This window comes from Sus scrofa, chromosome 13 (assembly GCF_000003025.6).
Source record: "Sus scrofa isolate TJ Tabasco breed Duroc chromosome 13, Sscrofa11.1, whole genome shotgun sequence".
Lineage (NCBI taxonomy): Eukaryota > Metazoa > Chordata > Mammalia > Artiodactyla > Suidae > Sus > Sus scrofa.
In genome coordinates, this window is record NC_010455.5 from 189,300,302 (window position 1) to 189,322,646 (window position 22,345).

Consider the following 22,345-nt stretch of genomic DNA (forward strand, 5'->3'; position numbering starts at 1 on the left):
ATTTAAAGTTATTTTTAAAAGATTAAGTAATAAATCAAACATCCTTTTTTAACTTTGACAAATACAAAATGAGAAGTTTAAATACATTTGAATCGGAGCTTAAACAATAGGAGAAAGGAGCACATTGACCTTGGAAGCCAAACTGTGTCTTCACGCTCTCATTTCTGACTAGCTTCTCTGTGTTTCAGTTCCTCATATTTAAAAAGAGATAATTTGACCAAGTGATTTTACATTCCCTTCCACATTTATTTGCTCTAGCAGTAAATTTTGGATTAAAATTCAAATACATACATACATATATATATACACACATATACATATATGTAAATTTCTTGGAGTTTATTGCAATAGGATTTTACCTGAGATAGTATTATAATAATAAATTCTATAAATTGTAATTCAAGGGAGCTATTAAAAATTGGTAAACTGTGGCTATATGGGCAGTTTACATTGAGTGAAAAAATATTTGCAGAACATTTCTAAATTGTCTCATTTATTCTTCACATCAGTCTTTGAAGTCAACACGTTCTTAATGAAATTCTGTAGATGTAGAAACAGATTTAAAGAAATAAAATATTTTTCCCAGTGCATAACTACAAAGGGATACAGTGGAATTTGAACCCAGGTCTTTGCGACATTCAAAACTCTCATCATTTGTGAGGCTGACTTTTTAAGAAAGTCGTATTGAATAATTCAGTGTCACTGGACTTAAGCTGAATTTTCTCATATGTAAAATTGAGTCTCATATGTAACTCAATCCCTACTTGCCTTTTAGCTCTGACCTTTGTTACTGTTTTTATGATACCTCACCTAACCAAAATTAAAGTATGACTTGCAAAGTACCCAACCTATGATAGGTTCTCAGTAAATACTGGTTGAATAAATGGAAATATGCATAATTGATAGTATCATAGGATTCAGAGGTGCCTTGGATACAGGGCCTTTTGTGTTTCTTCCTATCTTTCTTCTTCTCAAAAAGGATGTAAGGGGAGCAGCTTCTGTTTTCTTTGGCAATTAATACAGATATACAGTTGGAGTCAGAATGCTTGCCTCTTGTCATAAAGCTTTTGTATTTTCAGATGAATGCTGACTTCTGAAAGCTAATGAACAACTGTTGAGTTGCACTTCTCTAAGCAATATGATCCGAGATCAAATATTGTGCTTGAGTTTGATTCTTGTGCCAGTTCTTATAGAACTAGCTAGTGAATTCAATACCTGAGAGCCCTCTTTCAGAGTTACACAGGCTGTAGTTTCTGGTAGATAATACCAGTGTTGACTAGTTAGGGGAGAAATTTTTAACAAAGTAGTAGAATGTTTAACAAAGTGTCAGCCAAAGCCTGTTGTATTAAGTGAAGTTGCCAAGGTTCATCCGTCTTCATGTTAAACAGGTTGTCTTGTTTCTGTTTAAGTTAGAGGCATAGTCTCTTAAGATTTTAGGATTTACATATATGACATTTTTAATATGAGAAAATATGTTTGTACCATGACTAAAGTGTTAGCTGAATTCTTGAGAATGAAGGTGGGAGGAGCTTTGTACCTCCAGCTATATAATATGCAGACTCAGAGTATACATTATTTAAAATAATTACAATGGGAGCCCATTTCTAAACTTGCAATAAAATGTCTAAAAGTTAGAATTAACTTTTTGTCATCAATTTGCCATTTGTGTGAAATGTGTTCAAGACACTAGTATTGAAAGGATATAGAATTGTGATTAAAGATACTCATAGCTAGGTTAGGTACTAAGGTTATAAGTCCTTTATGATCGGAAATTTAGAATTAACACTCATCTTAAATGTGTATCATTGGTTGTATAAGGGACATATGGCAAAAATTATGTAAATAAATGTATATAAATTTCCCCCATTAATAAAACACTCTTACCTATCCATGGCAGGTAAATTGCATTATCTTCTATTTTAAATACTTTTACAAAAAAAAAATTGCCTTTTGGCATCATTAAAAATTGTAAACTAGACTCCAGAGCTAGGGAAAAAACACTACTTAAAATAAATGTTGTTTGTGTTGTCCTTAATTGCTACCACATTGGTTCAACTAGTTTCAGCTTTGGCAAAGAATTAAATGATATGACAACTTGAAAAATTAAATGTGTTCTTATAATTTAATTAGTATGCCTCAGTAATTAAGTCCTGCTGGCATATCCATTTGTATTAAACCAGATGACTGAGCTAAAACAATCTTATTCATTTTACCCATATTTAGCTGGATCCAGAACGAAGTTTATTTGACCAAGGAGTAAAGACAGATGGAACTGTACAGCTTAGTGTACAGGTAATTTCTTACCAAGGTAAGATACTTTCAGTGTTGTTATTTAAAAGTTTAGCTCATGTTTTTAATATAGGAACTTTTATAAGCTTTAGATGCTTATCTAAATTAATTAAGGTGATGTTATAGCCAAATATTCATGCTTTTGATTTAACTGTTTTATCTGTCAGGGTGAAGCAATTAGTATAATACATTCTGCCTACTACAAGAAAGGATATATAGTGTAGGGTAGTAAATAACAGGATCCTAGGGAGGGTTGGAAGGGGAGGTTCTAATGGACTTTCTGAGAATGGCTTAGCCACACTGCAGAACAGCACTGCCAAGTAAGCTGCTGCTCTGCTAGGATCTGGAAAATGGCAAATCTGAAAGCCACCCCTATAGCTGATAACTTGGAACCATGCTGCCTTTTCCGTGAACCACATTAGCCAAAAAATGGATGCCATGTATATGCTTGTCCCCTCTTAGCTCATTTCCAAATAGAAGATGCATGCCTAAATCACACCTGGAATCCTGTCTGCAAAGCAATCTAGTCTGTGTAGCTTAGCACAGAGAGAGGAATTTGCCAAGGGTATGGAGTGACCCAGTGAGCCATATCTCTCACAGTGTTTTTACAAATCTGTGTAAGTACACAAGATAGAAAATTAGGAAACCATTTTTGGTACATTGAGTTTTAGTTTTTTAAAATGAGCCTTTGAAATTTCTGACTGGAGTTTTAGACTGATTTTAATCTCTGAATGTATTATATTGCTGACAATTATGTTTCTCCAACCAAAGTTTTGTTCAGATTATGAAAATGGTAATTATCCACCTTAATTTCCCCAGGATTTACTGTTGTTGGAAATAAGAAAGAAAATCAGTCTTTTTTTCTATCTTTAAAAGCTTAGTGACCTCTCAATTCAAGTGCGTTTACGAATGGTTGACGAAATTTGAATGGAGGTTTAGGGGAAATTTTTTTTTCTGAAAAATTATGATTTTTTTTCATGTATATTTGAAAAAAAGTGATTTCTTTTATATTACCTAATAAGTGATAACAGTATATTTTCTTATAATACTGGTTCCACAATTGAATTGAATTGTTTTTATGATTGAACTTCACAGTATTACACTTGAGTTTTGTTTTTTCTTTCAAAGCACTTAAATTAACTTTTGATACAGATTGTAACTGAATCAGTGAGCAAACATTAGCTGTTAAGTTGTATGATAGTTTCTTAGAGCTGTCATTTTAACCTAAGTATCTGAGGTTATTTTGTAAAGAAGAGTTTTTTCTCTTTTAAATATCCTAAGGATTTGGGTTTTTCTTCAGTCGAAAATGAGAATTTAATGATGTGAATTTAACTTAAATTCAGTGTCTTTATTTTCAAAACATGTACTTTGTTTCCTTAAAGGAAAAGCAGTCAAGGAGTTCCCGTCGTGGCTCAGTGGTTAACGAATCCAACTGGGAACCGTGAGGCTGCTGGTTCGATCCCTGGCCTTTCTCAGTGGGTTAAGGATCCGGCGTTACCATGAGCTGTGGTGTAGGTCACAGATGCGGCTCGGATCCTGTGTTGCTGTGGCTGTGGTGTAGGCCGGCGGCTACAGCTCCAATTAGACCCCTAGCCTGGGAACCTCCATATGCCGTGGGTGTAGCCCTAGAAAAGGAAAAAAAAAAAAAAAAAAAGCAGTCAATAAATAATTTTAGTTTGCTTAGAAAGACTTTTTAAAGTTCTGAAGTTAGGTAGCTACTCATATTTGCCCTCTCTGGTTTAGTTTTTATTTTCTATTCTACACTGGTACTTTTTTTACTGGTGTTTGTCAATGGGGTGTGTATGTATGTGTGCATGTGTGGTGGTGGGGGTCTTAAAGTGTTTTAGACGTAGAGAAAAGTTGCAAGTGTAGTAAAAGAGTTGTTGGATGTCCTTCGTCCAGCTTCCCCAAATGTTAACTTTCATTACACTTGCTTTATTCTCTCTCCCCTTCATCCTCACATTAGTTTTCTGACGTGTTGAAAAATAAGATACTGGAGTTCCCATTGTGGCTCATCAGGTTAAGAACCCAGTGTAGTCTCCATGAGGATGTGGGTTTGATCCTTAGCCTCGCTCTGTGGATCAAGGATCTGACATTGCCTCAGGCTGTGGCATGGGCTGCAGATGCAGGTTGGCCTCCATGTGGTCATGGCTGTGGTGTAGGCCTGCAGCTGCAGCTCCCTTTCGACCCCTAGCCTGGGAACTTCCATGTGCCGCAGGGGCAGCTGTAAAAATAAATAAGTAAATAAATAAAAGTAAAATAAAAATAAGATTCAGACACAATCTCTTTAGCTAAATACAGTGGTGTGTGTGGTTTCCAAAAACAAGGAATTTTTTTTTTTTTTTTTTTTTGCAGCATATGGAAGTTCCCAGGCTAGGGTTGAATCAGAGCTGTAGCTGCTGGTCTATGCCACAGCTACAGCAACACCAGATCTGAGCCACATCTGTGACCCACACCACAGCTCATGGCAACACTTGATTCTTAACTCACTGAGCGAGACCAGGGATCGAACCTGTGTCCTTAGGATATTAATCATTCATTTCTGCTGAGCCGTGCCAGGAATGTCAAACAAGGAATTCTTTTATATGATCACAATTATCAAAATAAGGAAATTAATGTTTATATAATACTGTTATCTGATCTACCAAAGTTCTGTTGAATTGTTATTTTTATCATTTAATAGAAATCTGTTAAGGAGTTCCCATGTGGCTCAGAGGTTAACGAATCTGAGTAGCATCCACAAAGACATGGGTTCGATCTCTGGCCTCTCTCAGTGGGTTAAGGATCCGGCGTTGCCAAGAGCTGTGATGTAGGTTGCAGATGCGGCTTGGATCCTGAGTTGCTGTGGCTGTGGCGTAGGCCAGTGGCTGCAGCTCAGATTCGACCCCTAGCCTGGGAACCTCCATATGCTGCGGGTGCAGCCCTAGGAAGATAACAGATTTCTCATTTTTTTTTTTTTTTCATCTTTTAAGTTGTCTAGACATAGTGCCAAGAATATTTAAAATGGGTTTTGTTCTACCATTTGAGAATGTATGAACACATAAACTAATCTAAATGTTGTTAGTGACTTTCATTCATGTTCTGACTTAAATATGCTTTTTTATTTTCTCTCCAATTTACTATTAAGGAATCGAACCAAAGCTAAACATCCTGGAAATTGTTAAACCGGCAGAAACAGTTGAAGTAGTTATTGATCCAGATGCCCACCATGCTGAAGCAGAAGCACATCTTGTTGAGGAAGCTCAAGTGATAACTCTTGATGGCACAAAACACATTACAACTATTTCAGATGAAACCTCAGAACAAGTGACACGATGGGCTGCTGCACTTGAGGGTTATAGGAAAGAGCAAGAACGTCTTGGGATACCCTATGGTAATAAAATACATAATAATGATGTTAGGGAGAATAATAAGAATTAAGCTTGACATAGAAAACACTAGGGTGAGTAAGTTATCTATTTTAGATGCAGGATATTTAGGTAATATATTGATTTTCCTGTTTTTTTTTTTTTTTGCTGTTGTTTTTTTGGGGGGTTTGGGTCTGTATATGTGATGGTGCTGGGAATACAAACATACTAAAAAAATTTTGCTCTCAAAGTGTTCACAGTGTAGTTGAAGAGCAAGAAGATAGATGAAAGGAGATAATTGACATAAAGATAACATGTTTTTAAGCTATCAATAACCGGTATAAAGGAAACTGAGAATTACAGTCTCAAAGGGATCATAATGGCCTGGGCGCAGGGCGGTGGGGGGAAGTTGGGGGTTTATTATAGACAAGGAAACTGTTGGGCAGAGGACGACCTTCCAGATAGGAAATGTATGTGCAAAGCTGAGACGTGGGAGTATGCTGTGCGTGAGCATGAGAACATACAGTGAGTGGGGAAGGATTATTCTGTAGCATTATAGAACCGTTTTTGATTGATGGAAGTGACAGTTGAAAGCGAATGTGGCAGCGCAGTGTGGCATAAGTTAGGTGGTTTAGGTGTGACTTAATGATAATATTTAGGTTAGCCTAGACGAGGTGATTTCTGTGGGAGTAGAAAGGAAGAGGTGGATCAAAACAGTGACAGGACTGAGCAACTGATGGATTGTGTGGGGGTAGAGGGGATTCAAATGCTGATCTAATTTCTCAAGCTTGGATGACTACGCAAGAATAATATTGATAAGAATTGATTATGTCTTTGTTATCTATTTCCTGAGTGAGGCACCATGGTAAATGCTGGGCTTTCAGTGGTACATGGGAAAGACACTCCATGTGTTCCAAACTTTAGTGGGGCAGGGGGCGTTGGAAAGTCTAGTACAGGAAATCTTTCTAGTGCAGGAAAGATTTTTGGATTTTTGGTTGGAAAGGAAAGTGTTGATAATTCTTGATTTTGAAGTAATATATACTCAACTGGAAGTCGCCAGAAAGTAGTTTCGGGTACACAAGATTTAGACTAGAGATAATGATGTTATTTGGGACATTGGATTTGTAAGTCATAAAAGTAGATGTAGTCTGATGGAAGAGAGTAAAATGGAAAAGAACACGATGCTGGACCTTGTCAACGTTTAGGGTTGAGGAACAGGAAGAGCAGAGACATGGAATAGCTGGAGAGAAAGAAGGAAAGTAAGAACTGTATATAGTGTCTCTGAATTTGAGAAAGAATTTTTTTTTTTTTTTTAGGGCCACACCCATGGATGGTATATGGAAGTTCCCAGGCTAGGTTGAATCGGAGCCGTACGCCGCAGCCACACCAGATCCAAGCCACATCTGCAACCTGCACCACAGCTCACGGCAACTCCAGATCCTTAACCCACTGAGTGAGGCCAGGGATCGAACCTGCATCCTCATGGATCCTAGTCAGATTCATTTCTGCTAAGCCACGATGGGAACCCCAAGAAAGACTTTTAGGTGGTCAAAAATCTTGACGCTGCCTAGAAAGTCAAAAATGCTGACTGAGTAGTATCTTACTAAATTTGGTGATCAGAGGCTCATTGGTAGATATAGATAAAAGTAACTGTTGAGTTGGAGAGACAAAGCTGAATTACAGGAAATAAATATTGTAGAAATGGAGAAATTTGAGTATTAGCTTTTTTCAGAGGTAAGTGGAAGAGTGCTGGGGGGACAAATAAAAAATATTGAAGGTCCAGGAGTTGGTGGTGTGAGTGTATTTGTAGATAAATGATGTGGAACTAGTGGGAGAAGGAGAGATTCGGGAAGCAAGGAGAGGGGTTCATTGGAGCATAACAAGATAAGAGTCCAGTTTGAAGCAGGAGACCTAGCTATTCCTCAAAGAATGAGAAGAGCTGTTCAGGATCTCGTCTTTTTCTCGGTTCCGTCACAGTGTGGATCTTCTTAATTTGCTCAGGGCTTTTTAGTGTAGCATCTCAATCCAGCCCTGTACTTAGCCAGTGCGGTAGCCACTAGTCCCATGTGAGCACTCAAAATATGCCTGGTTTGAATTGCAGTGTTCTCTAAGAGTAAAACGGCCAAGACAAAAAGAGAATGATATAAAATCGTATACATTTTTTATGTTGATTACATGTTGAAATGATAACATTTCGATGTAATAAATGACATTTTTATTGAAATGAATTTCATCTAGTTCTTTACCTTTTTAATGTAGCTATTAGAAAATGTAAAAATTACATAGTGGCCTGAACTGTCTTTTGGACAGTTGCTTATCCAGACCATTGTAGGCTTCAGTTCCGGGAGTTTTCCTTCATTATAATTGCTTTCTGTGTTTCTTTGTTCTTGTTAATAGAACTCCTGTTGAATCTTCCGGGTTGATCCTCTGCATTTTGTTTCCTTCCTTATTTTTCATCTCCATATCTAATTGTATTACTTTCTGCCGAATTTTCTTGTTGTTTTATTGCAGCCTCTCTGATTTTTATTTTCAGTTTACGAGGGTTCTTCATTCTGGTTGTTCCTTTTCCATAGCATTTTGATCATGTTTTCTCTTCTCTGAGTATGTTGATTTCAGTGGAGAGGGGGTTATTAGTTTTTGATTTTTTTGGTTTGTTTAGTTTATTATGGCATTACTTCTACTTTCTCTGGGTTTTGTTTTTCTGTTTACTTTTGTTTGTCTAGTGGTTTGTTTTTTAGTCTCTCAAATACCTGATTGTTTTTAACCATCTTCTCATATTTAAGAGTGAATAACTTTAAACCTAATTAAAGTCTGGAAGGGGTTGGTTGACTATACTCTGGTAAAAAAAGGTGTTGGTCATTTAATTAAAATATTTTCAAGTGTCAGTATATATAGATCTTTCTTCTGGGTCTCTTCAGCTTCTCTTGAGAATTGGCCAAACACCTGTCAGGAGTAGAAGGCTGCGGTGAAGATTTAGGGTCGATGTGTATCTGCATTCTGGAAGTGCAAAGTGGTGGGAGGAGGGGTAGGAGGGTCTCACTCTTCTGTTTGTAGACTTTTCTTACTGGCATCTGTTCTCTTAGCTTCCACTTTGTATTTCTCCTTGATCTAAAGTGTCCTGATGCCTACGTGTGAGGGGATGCTTCCATTCAGTTGGCTCCTAAGAATGAAGGAGAGGCTCTGGAGATTCTAACCACAACACATATTTTAATCTCCTCGTTTTCTGTCTACAACATGGAACCACCATGGCCTGAGCTAGTAGCAGGAGGGATGCTCCACTTTTTAATTGGTTTCCTCCTTAATAGATATTTTAGGTCATAGCCTTTTTGGGGGGGTTGCCCTGGGGCATATGGAGTTCCTGAGTCAGGGATTAGGTTATCGCTTTTTTTTTTTCCACTTGATTTTTCACTCTACTTATTGTCTTCCAAAAAATTACTTGAAATCTCTCATCCATTTCTGTTGTTTTGCATCCATGTTCCTAGGAGTTTACATCTTTTGAAAATCTCTTTACTATCCTTTTACCGGGAACTTAGAGGAAAACATTCATGGCAGTTAATTAGGTTAAACTGGAAGTTCTGATGTTATTTAAGAAAAAAGGTGGACCAAATCTATTCCCCCCCCCCTTTTTTTGGTCTTTTTGCCTTTTCTAGTGCCGCTCCCACGGCACATGGAGGTTCCCAGGCTAGGGATGTAATCAGAGCTGTAGCCGCCAGCCACAGCCACAGCCACAGCATCGCGGGATTCAAGCCGCATCTGTGAGCTACACCACAGCTCATGGCAACGCCAGATCCTTAACCCACTGAGAAAGGCCAGGGATCAAACCCGCAACCTCATGGTTTCCAGTCGGATTTGTTAACCACTGAGGCATGACAGGAACTCCTCCCCTAGTTTTTTGATACTTTTTGTTCATGTGTGTGTACAGTAGGCTTCTTTGAACTTTGAAGTTTGGTTCAGGATAGGTTTTCTAACTTTCTAGAACTCCTTCTCTTGTTTTCAAGTAGTATTAAAAATAGAGCATCTTGGGAATTCCCACTTCAATGGGTTAACGATCTCGCTTGTTTCTGTGGAGACACCAGTTTCATCCCTGGCCCAGCCCAGTGGGTTAAGCATCTGGTGTTGCCCCAGCTGTGGCATCAGTCACAGATGTGGCTTAGATCAGTCCCTGGCCCAGGAACTTCCATATGCCATGGGTGTGGTCCAAAAAGGAAAAAAAAAAAGAGCCTCTTGCTTTCATAGTTCCTGCCTTTCCTTACTCCACTTTTATCTGGATCTCCTCTTTCCCTTTCCTTGATGTTCCTGTACTACTCAGTTTCAATTCCACTCCCACCAGTTTTTCCTTATTTTGGTCTTTTCTTCTGAAAGTGATCCTTGACTTAGTTTGAAAATCTCATAGGTGATATACTGCTGCATCACCTTTAAAGCTTACCCTGGACCTTTATACTCCACTGCTGTTGGATTGGGCAAAACTGCTTTGAGCTGCTCCTTCAGCTTGGCCCTTTGTGCTTTCAAAGAGTACTTCCTGGCTGTTGTTGAGGTTTTCCCATGTTCAGGATAGAGAATGGGTCAGATGTCCCTTTGCTTCCTTCTTTGCTTTCTCTCCTGCACAGATGCTCATACCAGGCAAGGCTTGTGGCTCTTACTGCTTTGTCTTCAGCTGTGTGTATTTTGGGTTCCATGGGGATATCAGATCACGTGGTTATAAATGCCCATGAATTTTTGCTTTTGCCCTCCAGTTCCTTTTAATGGTGGGCTTTTTTGTTTTGTTTGTGTTTGTTTTATGTGTACATTGAGAGAAGTTTTTTAAATTTTCCTGTCATCTTCTCAGAATCTTCCTGAACTTCTTTGTGAAAAAACAAACAAAAATCGATTCTGTGGCTCTCATTCCTGGTTTTTTTTTGGTTTGTTTGGTTTTTTTTTTAGCTTTCCAGGGCCACACCTATGGCATATGGAAGTTCCCAGGCTGGGTGTTGAATCAGATCTACAGCTGCCAGCCTAGGCTATAGCCATAGCAACTCGGAATCCAAGCCACGTCTGCAACGTATATACCACAGCTCAGAGCAACACCGAATCCTTAACCCACTGAGCAAAGCCAGGGATCAAACCTGAATCCTCATGCATCCTAGTTGGGTTCGTTAACCACTGAGCCACGAAGGGAACTCCTCCTTCCTGTATTCTTATGTTTGATTCATTTTTGCTATAAATTGGCTCTTGATGAGTACCTAAATGTTATTTTTCCCACTTATTTTCTTATTGAATAGCATGTATCTTGGGGGCATATAATCAATACTATTTAGGTGGATTAACTTCTCCATGAAGAAATACCTACTCCAAAATTAATTCAGCTAGTATTTATTAAAATTCTGTGAGAAGAATGCTGTATTAGGTGCCAATAATGAAGTATTCATACATGTTGGCCATCTTTTTCATTTGTGCATTTATTAGATAGTAAAAAATGATGAAGAAAATGAAGCTATTTGGATTCACCTTTTATAAATTTAATGAAGTATGCACAAAGCATGTGGTAAGCTCTGAAAATTCAGTGCTTTATAAGACACAATGCTTATATTTAAATAAGACCTCAAGATCTTATAGGGGAAGACAGCTGAGTAGTCATGCAATTAGCATGTTTTATTGTAAGTTGCCATCATAAGGGTAAGTTCAGAAGCAAGTAGATTTTTACAAGAAGAAAAAATGAGGAAAAATTATTTTGGAGAATATGTCTTGCACCCTAGAAACTCCTTAGAGTTTTGTTTTTTTTTTTTTTTTAATGCATCAACTCATTACTACAAAATTTTTAAAACTTGGATAACTTACTCCATTTTCTCCAAGGTAATCATGTATTTTAATTCTTCCATTTGGCCCAGTAGAGAGCAGTTTTGCATTTTGTTTTTCTTATTAAATTTCAGAGTAACTGATGTAGAAACAAATGAATCCATCAAAAATTTAGATTAAGAAATTGACAAGGAACGAAGGAGTAAATAGAGCATATGAATCTTTTTATTTCATGGAGTTCCTGCTGCGGTGCAGTGGATTAAGACTGCAGCAGCTTGGGTTGCTGTGGAGGCATGGATTTGATCCCCAGCCTGGCATGCAGTGGGTTAAAAGGTCTGGCGTTGCCACAGCTACTACATAGTTCCCAGCCAAGGCTTGGATTCAGTCCCTGGCTTCTGTGTGCTGTGAGTGCAACCATTTCAGAAGAAAAAATAACCTTTTTTATTTCATATATTAAATTTATTTCACTTGAGGGAGAGAAAAACCTGCCTGGATTTTATATGCATGTTTATATGTATGTGTGTTGACAAGTTGACTGTAAATTTAGATAATATTTAAGTTGCAACTAGACCAACAGTAATATTTTTCTCTTTAGATCCCATACAGTGGTCCACAGACCAGGTCCTGCACTGGGTGGTTTGGGTAATGAAGGAATTCAGCATGACCGACATAGACCTCACTACACTGAATATTTCCGGAAGAGAACTGTGTAGTCTCAACCAAGAAGACTTTTTTCAGCGGGTTCCTCGGGGAGAGATTCTCTGGAGTCATCTGGAACTTCTTCGAAAATGTATAAAGTTGAAATTATTTTCTATTTGCATTGTAACTTAAGTTTAATTTATTTTTTTATAACTTTGATTTCATCTTAATTATCATTGATGATAGTAATAATGATTAACATTTGTTAATTGTGTAAAGCTGTACTGAGAACTTTATATGTATAGTTTCATTCAATCTTGTGCTAATGCTGCAAATCATTACTTTCCTTATTCATATAGGAAACGGAAGCTTAGAAAGATTCTGTGCCCTGCATTTAGCTCTTTGCATATAAATGTTCTAGTAGCTGACTTCTGTTTCATCAATCAGTTCTTTCATTTGTGCTCATCTTCTAGAAATTTAAGAGTATTTGTTCATGGATAGCTTCTCTCTCATTCTCATCATTTTTGAGATTAAATCTTTTTAAATGTCTTTTAATTCAATGGGATTTTAAGGGAGAAAGGGAAATTGTAAGTATGAACCCACCATCTTGAATTGGACTGGTTATAGTGTTGTTCCACAGACATTATTGTAATGATTAAGGCTGTCCAACAACAGAGCCTAAATGGACATAAGTTATTTTGTTTGAATTTTGATCTATCTTGTATCTCAGTGACTGTTAAAGTATCTTCCAGTAACCCATTTCCTAACGCTGTTATATAAATTGTAAATGCTAGCTAAACTCACACTTTTTTCAGAACGTGTGAATGGGACTCTCTGACTTTGTTTTCATAGTGGCTATGGATGAAATGTAATGGGTAACATTTCATTCTACTCTGTACCCAATAAGGGGACAGCTTTGGTGGAGGGATTTTTTCAGAGTCATTTAATGCTTAGGGTTTTCATCTGCTGTTAAATAAGAAATGAGCTCTGTAGAGAGGCTTTCCTATGTTGTTTTTATTGGTAGTGTCTCTCTTGCGTTGGGTTCTTTTAAATATTAGCAGGAAAAAAATATCTGAAAGTCTTATTGCTTTTCATTACGTTTACAGGGTTTATTTCCAGTTTCAGTTCCTATTAGATAAATAAATTGAATATTCTGGTTGAAGGTTTGTCCTTGGCTTCACAGGTTTTCTTCTCTGCAGAGCTTTTCATACGAGTAAGGTAAATTCTGAGTTGTTTCAGATTCCTAACATGTGAGTCATGTTTACTGAAATGTTTTCTTGTAGGAACTCCCAAGAATAGAAGAGGGACAGTGTTTAGACTACAGTTTAGTTTTTCTCAAATTCATGGTTTTCACTGTCTCCCGGAGATCAGCACTTGGTTGTTTTTTTTGTTTTGTTTTGTTTTTTTCTGATTCTTCTAGTGCTTCTCAAATATTAAAGCTCCTTCAGAGACATTTCCTAGCAAAGGAGGCAGAGGAATCTTATGTATCTTCCCATTCCCTTGCTGTAGAACGGGTCTTCTTCAGAAGAGCTCTGCTCTGCAATTGTTTTGTTTTCAAAAGTATCAAACCCCAGAGCATCTTTGCTCTGCTGGCAAGGAAATCCCATCTGCATTGGAAATCCAGTGCTCAGTTCAGAATCCGGGAGTGGGTAGTGGTAGTATGATGTGTAAGGCTATTTCCGGTGGACTTTCTGTAATTCACAAGCCTCGCTTCTCAGGACAAGCTCTTTTGAGTGTGGTCTGGGTTCTCTGATCCCTGTTATAGAGTGACATCTACAGCATACTTATTTTTTTTTTGGCTTTTTAGGGCTACATCCCAGGCATATGGAAGTTCCCAGGCTAGGGATCAAATCAGAGCTGCAGCTGCCAGCCTACACCATAGCAACACCAGATCCGAGCTGTGTCTGTGATGTGCATCACAGCTCACAGCAACACTGAGTTCTTAACCTACTGAGCAAGGCCAGGGATTGAACCTGCATCCTCATGGATACTAGTTGGGTTCATTACCATGAGCTACAATGGGAACTCCTTACAGCATATTTCTGAAAGGTATTTATTAACCCAGCATCTGTCATCTGTTCCTCAGTGATCTAGATCTAGCAAGGAGAAGCAGTATTAAACAGAACTTCCTCTTTAGATTTTTGTATTAGGTTACCCACCTTCCTGCCGTTCCCCTTATCTGCTGTACAGGACAGGGAACTGTGTGTGCTTGGGTCCCTCTGCTGTACAACACAAATTGAAGAAACATTGTAAATCAGCTATAATTGAAAAAAAGAAAGAAAGAAAAAAGAAATTTCCTCTAGGTCCTACAGTACTTGTGGAGGATAATTCATTAGGAAATGTTCCAGTAGTACCATCTCTGTGTTGTCCTACATATGAATATGTCTTCTGTCACCAAAGGCACAAAGCTTTGTTTGCTGAGGATTTTCTTTAGGAAAAAGAATTGCCTCATTTCTTTAATTCCCTAAGGTATTTCTCCATAAAATACCTCCATGTGTCCCAGAGCTTTGCCTTTTGGGGCTCGGCATGCTTCGTGCAAGGCCAGGGTTTGAGGGCTACAGAGGACTATGGATTTAGACTGCATATGTGGTCTTGGACTGGTCTTTCAAAAATTTCTTTCTTTTTGTTTTCTGCCTTCTATCTTAAGAGTTCCCAGAAAACAAACCAAACTCCATTCTGAAAATCAGGGCTGAGGAACTGATGTTACAGGCCAGTAACACCTGTACTGTGTGGTAGTGATTGGCTTTTGCCTCTTTTTAAGCTAGGGCACTTGTTCATTTATAGTCACAAATGAACAATATCATTTTTACAAAATTTGGGGGAAATTTTATAAAGCTTGGGGGAAAATATACAGCAAATATAAAGCAGGGACTTTTCAAGAGAGATAGTTCTTGGGGAGAATGCTCAGAACTAGGGATCTGGGTTAAAGAGTATTGTCTTTACTGAAAAGTCAACTATGTTTCAGGCATTGTGCTTGTTCAAAGCATTTCCTTTAATCCTCATAGCAACCCCATGAAGTGGTAGGTGAGGGTATCTCATTTAAATATGAAGAAATCAGTGATCAAGTTGCTCGAGTCATTTACCATATTCATTTAGCCAGTAAGTGAATACTAAGATCAGAACCCAGGTCTGTCTGAGGCTCATCTTGTATAATTGTTTAAATTCCCAAACTCAGGGACCCCCAAGGGAAAAGCTCCCATCTGAGAGTAGGATTCAGATCTCCTTTTAGTTTTCCAGCCCTCTCCAGCTCTGGGTCTGGAATTGGATCCTGGCGTGGCTTCCTAAGCAGAACTGTGATGGGAGCCCAGGCCTCAGTACACAGATCACTGCTAGTGGGTACAGTTTCAATTCAGGAGAGAAGCATCCAGTCTAGATGGGAAGATGGGCATAGATCGGCTGAAGGAATAGAGACTGGAAAGTCTAACTCTTGTCTGAGAGGTAAAGAACAGCATTTGCATAGGGAATAGCAACAGATGAGTGATGAATGGTTATCCAAAGGGCTGAATTAGGACCTTTTACACTGTAAGTCTTATGTTGAGAGCTATATTTATAGATGTGTTAATGATTTGGTTTAGTTGTGACACAGGACAGCTATCGTTCCGCTGAAAATTTAACCGTCTTTAAGAAGAAGCATTACAAAGTCAAGGCAGTTTTGTTCAAAAATGGATGTTAGATGAGTAAATTATGACGATCTCTGAGATCATCTTGAGGAAGGCTTTTTGATGAAGAGTGTAAATAATTTCAGTGTGATGTATATTCTCATCTTTGATCTGATCTTGGTGATTTTTCTGTTTCTTTTACATGGTTTTATGTAGATAGATAAATGATTTAGAATAAATATTTATGTTTAGAAAACTCTGCTTCTCTGAATAACTTTTCTGAACATTAAAAGAAATTGGAGTTTTCCCTGCTATTTCTCTTAAAAATATCTTTTTCCTATAATGTGACTGTCAAGTATTTTTTAAGTTATTATGCCAGTAAGTTTCAGTTGTTTGATGTTTTGCTTTTATGTTTGCTTGGTTTTTGTTTTAATTGTGGAGGGTTTTTTTTTTTTTTCATTAAGTTGAATTTTGCTGGATTAGACTTTACATTTCTGATTTAAATGAAAACAAAAATTTTTATGTGTGTTCTTCAGATGTATTGGCCAGCCAAGAACAACAGATGAATGAGATAGTTACAATTGATCAACGTGAGTACTCATGTGCTCATAATATATGGCCCATTTTTCAATAAGACATGTTTTCTTTCTTTAGTACTGCAAGGTAGTAAAAAGAAAAACTAGTTTTTAAATTTTGTATGAAGTATTTTAGATATACAAAGAAATTATAAAGATATACAAAGAAAATATAAAGAAATTATATACACCATAAGAGAAAACTTTATATATCAAGTTCACCTGTGGTAGATCCCATTTTAAATGAGTGTCCTGAATTTGATGTTTATTATTCTATGCATATTTTATATTTTTACCAACTCTATAACCATAAGCACTTTATAGCATTGTTTTTACACATGAGTAAACTTTCTGGGAAAAGTGGTAATATATTGTGTGTAACCTTTTATAACTTGCTTTTTTGTTTATTTATGAGACCCATGTTGATACATGCAGCTCAGTTTCATTCGTTCTCACTGCTGTGTATTATTTTTAAAACTTTGTGAACATCATTGAATGAGAGTTTATAAGAATGCGTGTCAGATTCTCTGGTTATAATACAGGGTTGCTATCCTTTCAATCTTACTATACATTACCAAATTTTTTCTCAAAGTGGTATTAAGTTTGAACTCTTATCAGCAGTGGAACATGAATTATCCTTTCTCCACATTCTCCAAAATTTGCTAAACCATTTTTTATGGATAAATATTTTAAAAATAGATGTTTTGGAGTTCCCACTGTGGCACAACAGAATTGGTGGCGTCTTAGAAGCACTGGGACGCAAGTTTGATCCCTGGCCTGGCACAGTGGTTTAAGGATCTGGCATTGCCGCAGCTGTGGCTTAGGTCACAGCTGCAGCTTGGATCTGATCCCGGGCCTGGAAACTCCATTTGCTGTGGGGTGGCCAAAAAAGAAAGAGGGAAAAAAAAAAAAAAAAAAGTTTCTATAACTTTATCTAATGTATATACATCACCAAGGTTTTCCAAAATAAAGAGACCAACTCGTATTTGCTAAGATTCACAAACTGTAATGCAAACATTATACCTTATTCTCTGAACTTTTATTGAGGTAATTAGTGAACATTACTTAAACTAATTGCATTTTATTTCTTTCAGTAATTTTTTCCACTGCTTATATTGGAAGGAGGAAAAAAAATTTTTTCCCTTGTCTTTCTTTGCAGCTGTGCAGATTATTCCAGCATCAGTTCAGTCTGCTACACCAACTGCGATTAAAGCTATAAGTAGTAGTGCAAAGGCAGCTAAAGTACAAAGAGCTCCAAGGATTTCAGGAGAAGATAGAAGTTCACCTGGAAACAGAACAGGTATTTTTGCATTATCACCTGTTATTTATAAAATTTGCCAAGTTACGAGAATTTTCGTTTTATTTCACTGCATGAAAATGTGAATATGGGCTATTTCTCTGGCAGTATTTAGACAGCATTTGTAAAAAAAAAAGATTGGTGTTTTTAGTGTGGCTGAGATATGAACTAGGGGACCAGTTTGTTTCCTGTTGCTCTCTGTTAATCCATAGCACTGTGGTCAATGCTTATCATCCTTATCAATTTTAGGAAACAATGGTCAAATCCAACTGTGGCAGTTTTTGCTAGAACTTCTTACTGACAAGGATGCTCGAGATTGCATTTCTTGGGTTGGTGATGAAGGAGAGTTTAAGCTAAATCAGCCTGAACTGGTTGCACAGAAATGGGGACAACGTAAAAATAAACCCACCATGAACTATGAGAAACTTAGTCGTGCATTAAGGTAAGCATTCATTACTGTTTGTTTTTTTCTTTTTAGGGCCACACCTCTGGCATATGGAAGTTCCCAGGCTAGGGGTCAAACAGGAGCTGCGACTGCCAGCCTGTGCTACAGTCACAGCAATGCCAGATCCAAGCCACATCTTCGACCTACATTGCAGCTTGTGGCAACTCTGGATCATTAACCCACTGAGCAAGGCCAGGGATAAAACCCACCTCCCCACGGATACTAGCTGGGTTCTTAATCTGCTGAGCCACAGCAGGAACTCTTTTTTTTTGTTTGTTTTAATGATCAAAACTTTCTAAAAAATGTTATCTTATTCTAGGTGTAAACATTATAATATAATGATGTTAAAATACTTGTTTATGAGATGTTTATTTTAAAAAGCTAAAAATTTTCACACTCCTGTTAAAAATTACTTCTTAAGATTTTTAGTAATTTGAGATACATAGAAGTTTTAAAAGATAATTCTAGGATTATTTTTATTTGATTTAAAAGCATATACTCCTCTGTTTAAAACCAACATTTAATCTTTGAGGTTTTTTTCATTTGCATAACAATTAGAGCTGTTGTCATTTGGCATAGGTGAATTGGATGAGTGTAAATTCTAGCAAATGCATAAATATTGTCACTTTTTATAATTAGCTGCAAAGTGTTCACCCATTTCCCTGTTTTTCCTTCCCCTACAGTCTTCCTAAATCTGAATATCCAAATTTTACACCAGTTGAGTTGGAATAGAGTAATTATTTGTAATTTCTTGAGTGCTATGAAATTTTTTGACATAATTACTGTGAGAAATTATGCTTACTACAGTGATGAAAATTCAATATGTGCACTTAAGTATCAGAGAAGTAGGATATATAGAAATTACATCTTATGTTTTTGGAAGAGTGAATTTGATAGAGCAGTTCTGCAGGCTAAATAACATGGTTTTGCTGCTACTTCATGTTTCACTTGGGCATTGTCTGAATTACACGTTGAGAGATTATGATTTACCTCTCATCATTATACACACACACACACACACACACTCACACACACTCCTCTTCCATCCCCTCATCCCTATAAAATTATATAATTATGTGGAAGTGTTCATTAGATCAGTATTCACTGTTTCAGCATCATGACCATGTAAGTACTTTTACATAGTTTATCATGATTATTTGCCTTTTCCAGAATGACCATTTGTTTTCCTTAGCATACGTAAGTAAAATGCTTTATTTTCAGTGTGTGTATCACTTATTCAGCCTCAAACACTTTACCAACTATCTAAAGATTCTTTCCATATAATCAGAATTAAAACTGTCATTTTTGACAGCTGATGTGATTGTAATGCTTACAAGTTCCTCAAAATTACAGATGAATTATTTGAATTAATTAGGGTGTTACTTCTCCCCAGATTGGCCTAGGTATCAGTGTAATAACCACCTGAATAAGTTTTTTCGGAGAGCTTGACAAGATAATTGTAAAATTTATATAGGAATATAAAGTATCACAATAACCAGGATACCTGAAGAAGCTTACTTAACAAAGTGGGAAGACTTGCTCTACAGGATATTGAGACGCACTGTAAAGCTACAACAAGATGCTATGCCATTTTCCTAGGATAGACAAATAGACCAGAGTTTACAATAGATAAACTCGAAGAGAAACAAGAATATAGAAACATTTGATTTAAAGGTTACAGTAGGGGAGTTCCCGTCATGACTCAGTGGAAACAAATCCGACTGGGAACCATGACGTTTCGGGTTCAATCTCTGGCCTCATTCAGTGGGTTAAGGATCTGAGCTGTGATGTAGATCACAGACGCGGCTCAGATCTTGCATTGCTGTGGCTGTGGTGCAGGCCGCAGCTGTAGCTCCGATTCAGCCCCTAGCCTGGGAACCTCCATATGCCGTGGGTGTGGCCCTAAAAAACAAATAAATAAATAAATAAAGATAACAGTGGGGAAAAGACATGAGAAAAAGCCCTACTTTTCAGTCAGTAGTGTTGGAACAATTGACTATCCATATTGACTCATTCCCATTGCATAGTAAAAATCAGTTCTGTGTAGCTGGTAGCTTTAAATGTGAAAAGGAAGATAGGGAAGCATCTAGAAGTGCCTCCATCACTTTGGTAGATGAGGAAGATGTTAAACAGAACCAAAAGCACTAACCTCATTGAAAAGATCAGTTCGTTGGACTACATTTAGATTAAGAACTTCTTGTCATCAGAAGCTGTCATTAAGAGAGTGAAGGTCAAGCCACACTTAAATCTGAGACTCTTAATTAGAGTATCTAAAGAACTCTTACAAATCCATAGGAAAATTGGAAAAAATGGGCAAGAGACTTAAATAGACACTTCAGAGATTATACAAATGACCAATGAATATATGCAGACATGTACAACTTCATTAGTAATCAGGGAAATGCATTTTCATACCACAATGAAATGGCACAATGCACATCCCAGCTGAAATTAAAATAATTAAAGTAATTGCCCGTACCAAGTCTTAGTGAGGATATGGAGCAGTGGGGATACTTCTGCACTGTTAATAGGAATTTAAACTGACTAGTAACCCAGCAGTTTCTCTTCTGAGTATTTACCAGACAAAAGTAATAAGTTTGGGTGATAAGAATATAAAAAGAAATAATGGAATTGTTATCACGAAACAGGATCATATTAATCTTTTAGAGCAAGGGAAGGTGATATTTGGGAAGGGCCATGGAGGGGTCCTGGGGGGCTGGCAGTGTTCTGTTTTCTGACCTGAGTTATAGTTAACAGGTGAATGTTCCCTTTATAATAAATCACTGAGCTGTTCACTTTTGTGTCTTTTCTGTTTGTGCAATATATTACCTAATTTAAAAGGTTTTAAAAATTACAATTTTTTTAAAGTGGAGGAGAAAAGAAATCATATCCATGAAAATACAGGTATTGTGTACCTTTCTACTTTCTTCATTTTAAGGAGAGAACAAATGCAGTAAGTGCTGTTTGTTATATGTGGTTGTATGATGCATCTGTTACTAGATTGGAGAAGTATTTAGTAAAATTGCTAATTAAAATGAAAACTTATGTGCATTTAGAAAGGATAAGCAATGAGGTACTCTATAGTACAGTGAAAACTATATCCAATCTCCTGGGATAGAACATGATGGAAGATAATATGAGAAAAAGATAAATATCTGGGCCAGTTTGTTGTACAGCAGAAATTGGCACAGCTTTGTAAATCACCTATACTTTAATTTTATAAATTTTCTGTCTGTTTCTCTTTTGTAGATAGGTTCATTTTTGCCATGCTTTGGATTCCACATATAAGTGATATGATACTTTTCTTTTTCTGGCTTACTTCACATAGTGTGGAAGTCTCTGGTTGCATCCATATTGGTGCTAGTAGCATTTTTTATTCTTTTTAATGGCTGAGTGGTTATTCCATTATGTATGTGCACCAAGTCTTCTTAATCCTGATGATATAAGGAAAAAAAATGTATATATATGCATGACTGGGTCACTATACTGTGCAGCAGAAATTGGCACAACACTGTAAATCAACTATAATAAAAATTAATAAAAGTAAATTAATTGTAAAAGTGTAAATAAAATATTTTTAAATAAAAAATAAAACATGAACCAAAACCAACCCTTACGTATGTGGTGTTTTATAACCTCTTAGCAAGAAACATGATTAAACCAACTCCATTTCCCTCCTAGAAATAAACAGCCTCTTTCCTTCTTTATTTTCCTTTTTTTTTTCCAAGTGTCTGTCTGTTGTAGCCTTACATATTATATTATGTAGAAACTTTAAGAAATTGAAACGTCTACAGCATTTAGATAACAACCAGATGGTGGTTTGTAGGTTGAGATGTAAATTCTATTTTGATGTAATTGACAGAAGAAGAGACACAAGACTGCCCAGTTTGTTGTATCTCTTACTGGGAAAGTGAACATAATAACTGCTTTACTCTAGCCTTTCCAAAATTAGGGAAAGATGACATTTTCTGCATTTAATCTTTTCATTAATAGATTTTTGGTTAAACTGAGTGATTTTTATAATAAAATCCTGTTAAGTATAGTCATTTATATACCAGTGATACTTTTGCAAAAAGTTGGTTCTTTTGTAACAGCTCTGCCTCAGATTGGGTATAAATGGGCCGTGTAGTTTTAAACTAAAAGGCTTCAAAACCTGCCAACCCAGAGAAGTCTTGACTTTCTTAGTGTTGGAATTGGCAGTGTATGAGGGTAAATAAAGTGTGTTTCCAAAGTTAGTGTAAGTCCAAATCTGTTTCTGTTTCCATAGAAAGCAACAGTAGTCCAGACTTGGAGAATGATTTCCCTAGATGTACCAGTGTAGGTTTAGAAACATTGCTTCTTTTTCTTTTTTCTTTTTTTCTTTTTTTGGTCTTTTATAGCCC

General features: G+C 36.9%; 1 protein-coding gene across 3 annotated transcripts in view; it reads left to right on the forward strand.

Annotated features, from left to right (window-relative positions):
• The window catches only part of GABPA (GA binding protein transcription factor alpha subunit), a 37,989-nt gene that overhangs the window by 10,789 nt on the left and 4,855 nt on the right, over positions 1-22,345 (forward strand). For 2 of the 3 annotated variants that reach the window (XM_021071441.1, XM_021071440.1), the window contains exons 4-9: positions 2,224-2,308; positions 5,417-5,662; positions 12,004-12,198; positions 16,183-16,236; positions 17,381-17,521; positions 17,768-17,960. In XM_021071441.1, the coding sequence (XP_020927100.1) occupies positions 2,224-2,308; positions 5,417-5,662; positions 12,004-12,198; positions 16,183-16,236; positions 17,381-17,521; positions 17,768-17,960 (914 nt within the window). The remainder of the gene's footprint in view (positions 1-2,223; positions 2,309-5,416; positions 5,663-12,003; positions 12,199-16,182; positions 16,237-17,380; positions 17,522-17,767; positions 17,961-22,345) is intronic. The other variant, XM_021071442.1, reaches the window with a different exon arrangement.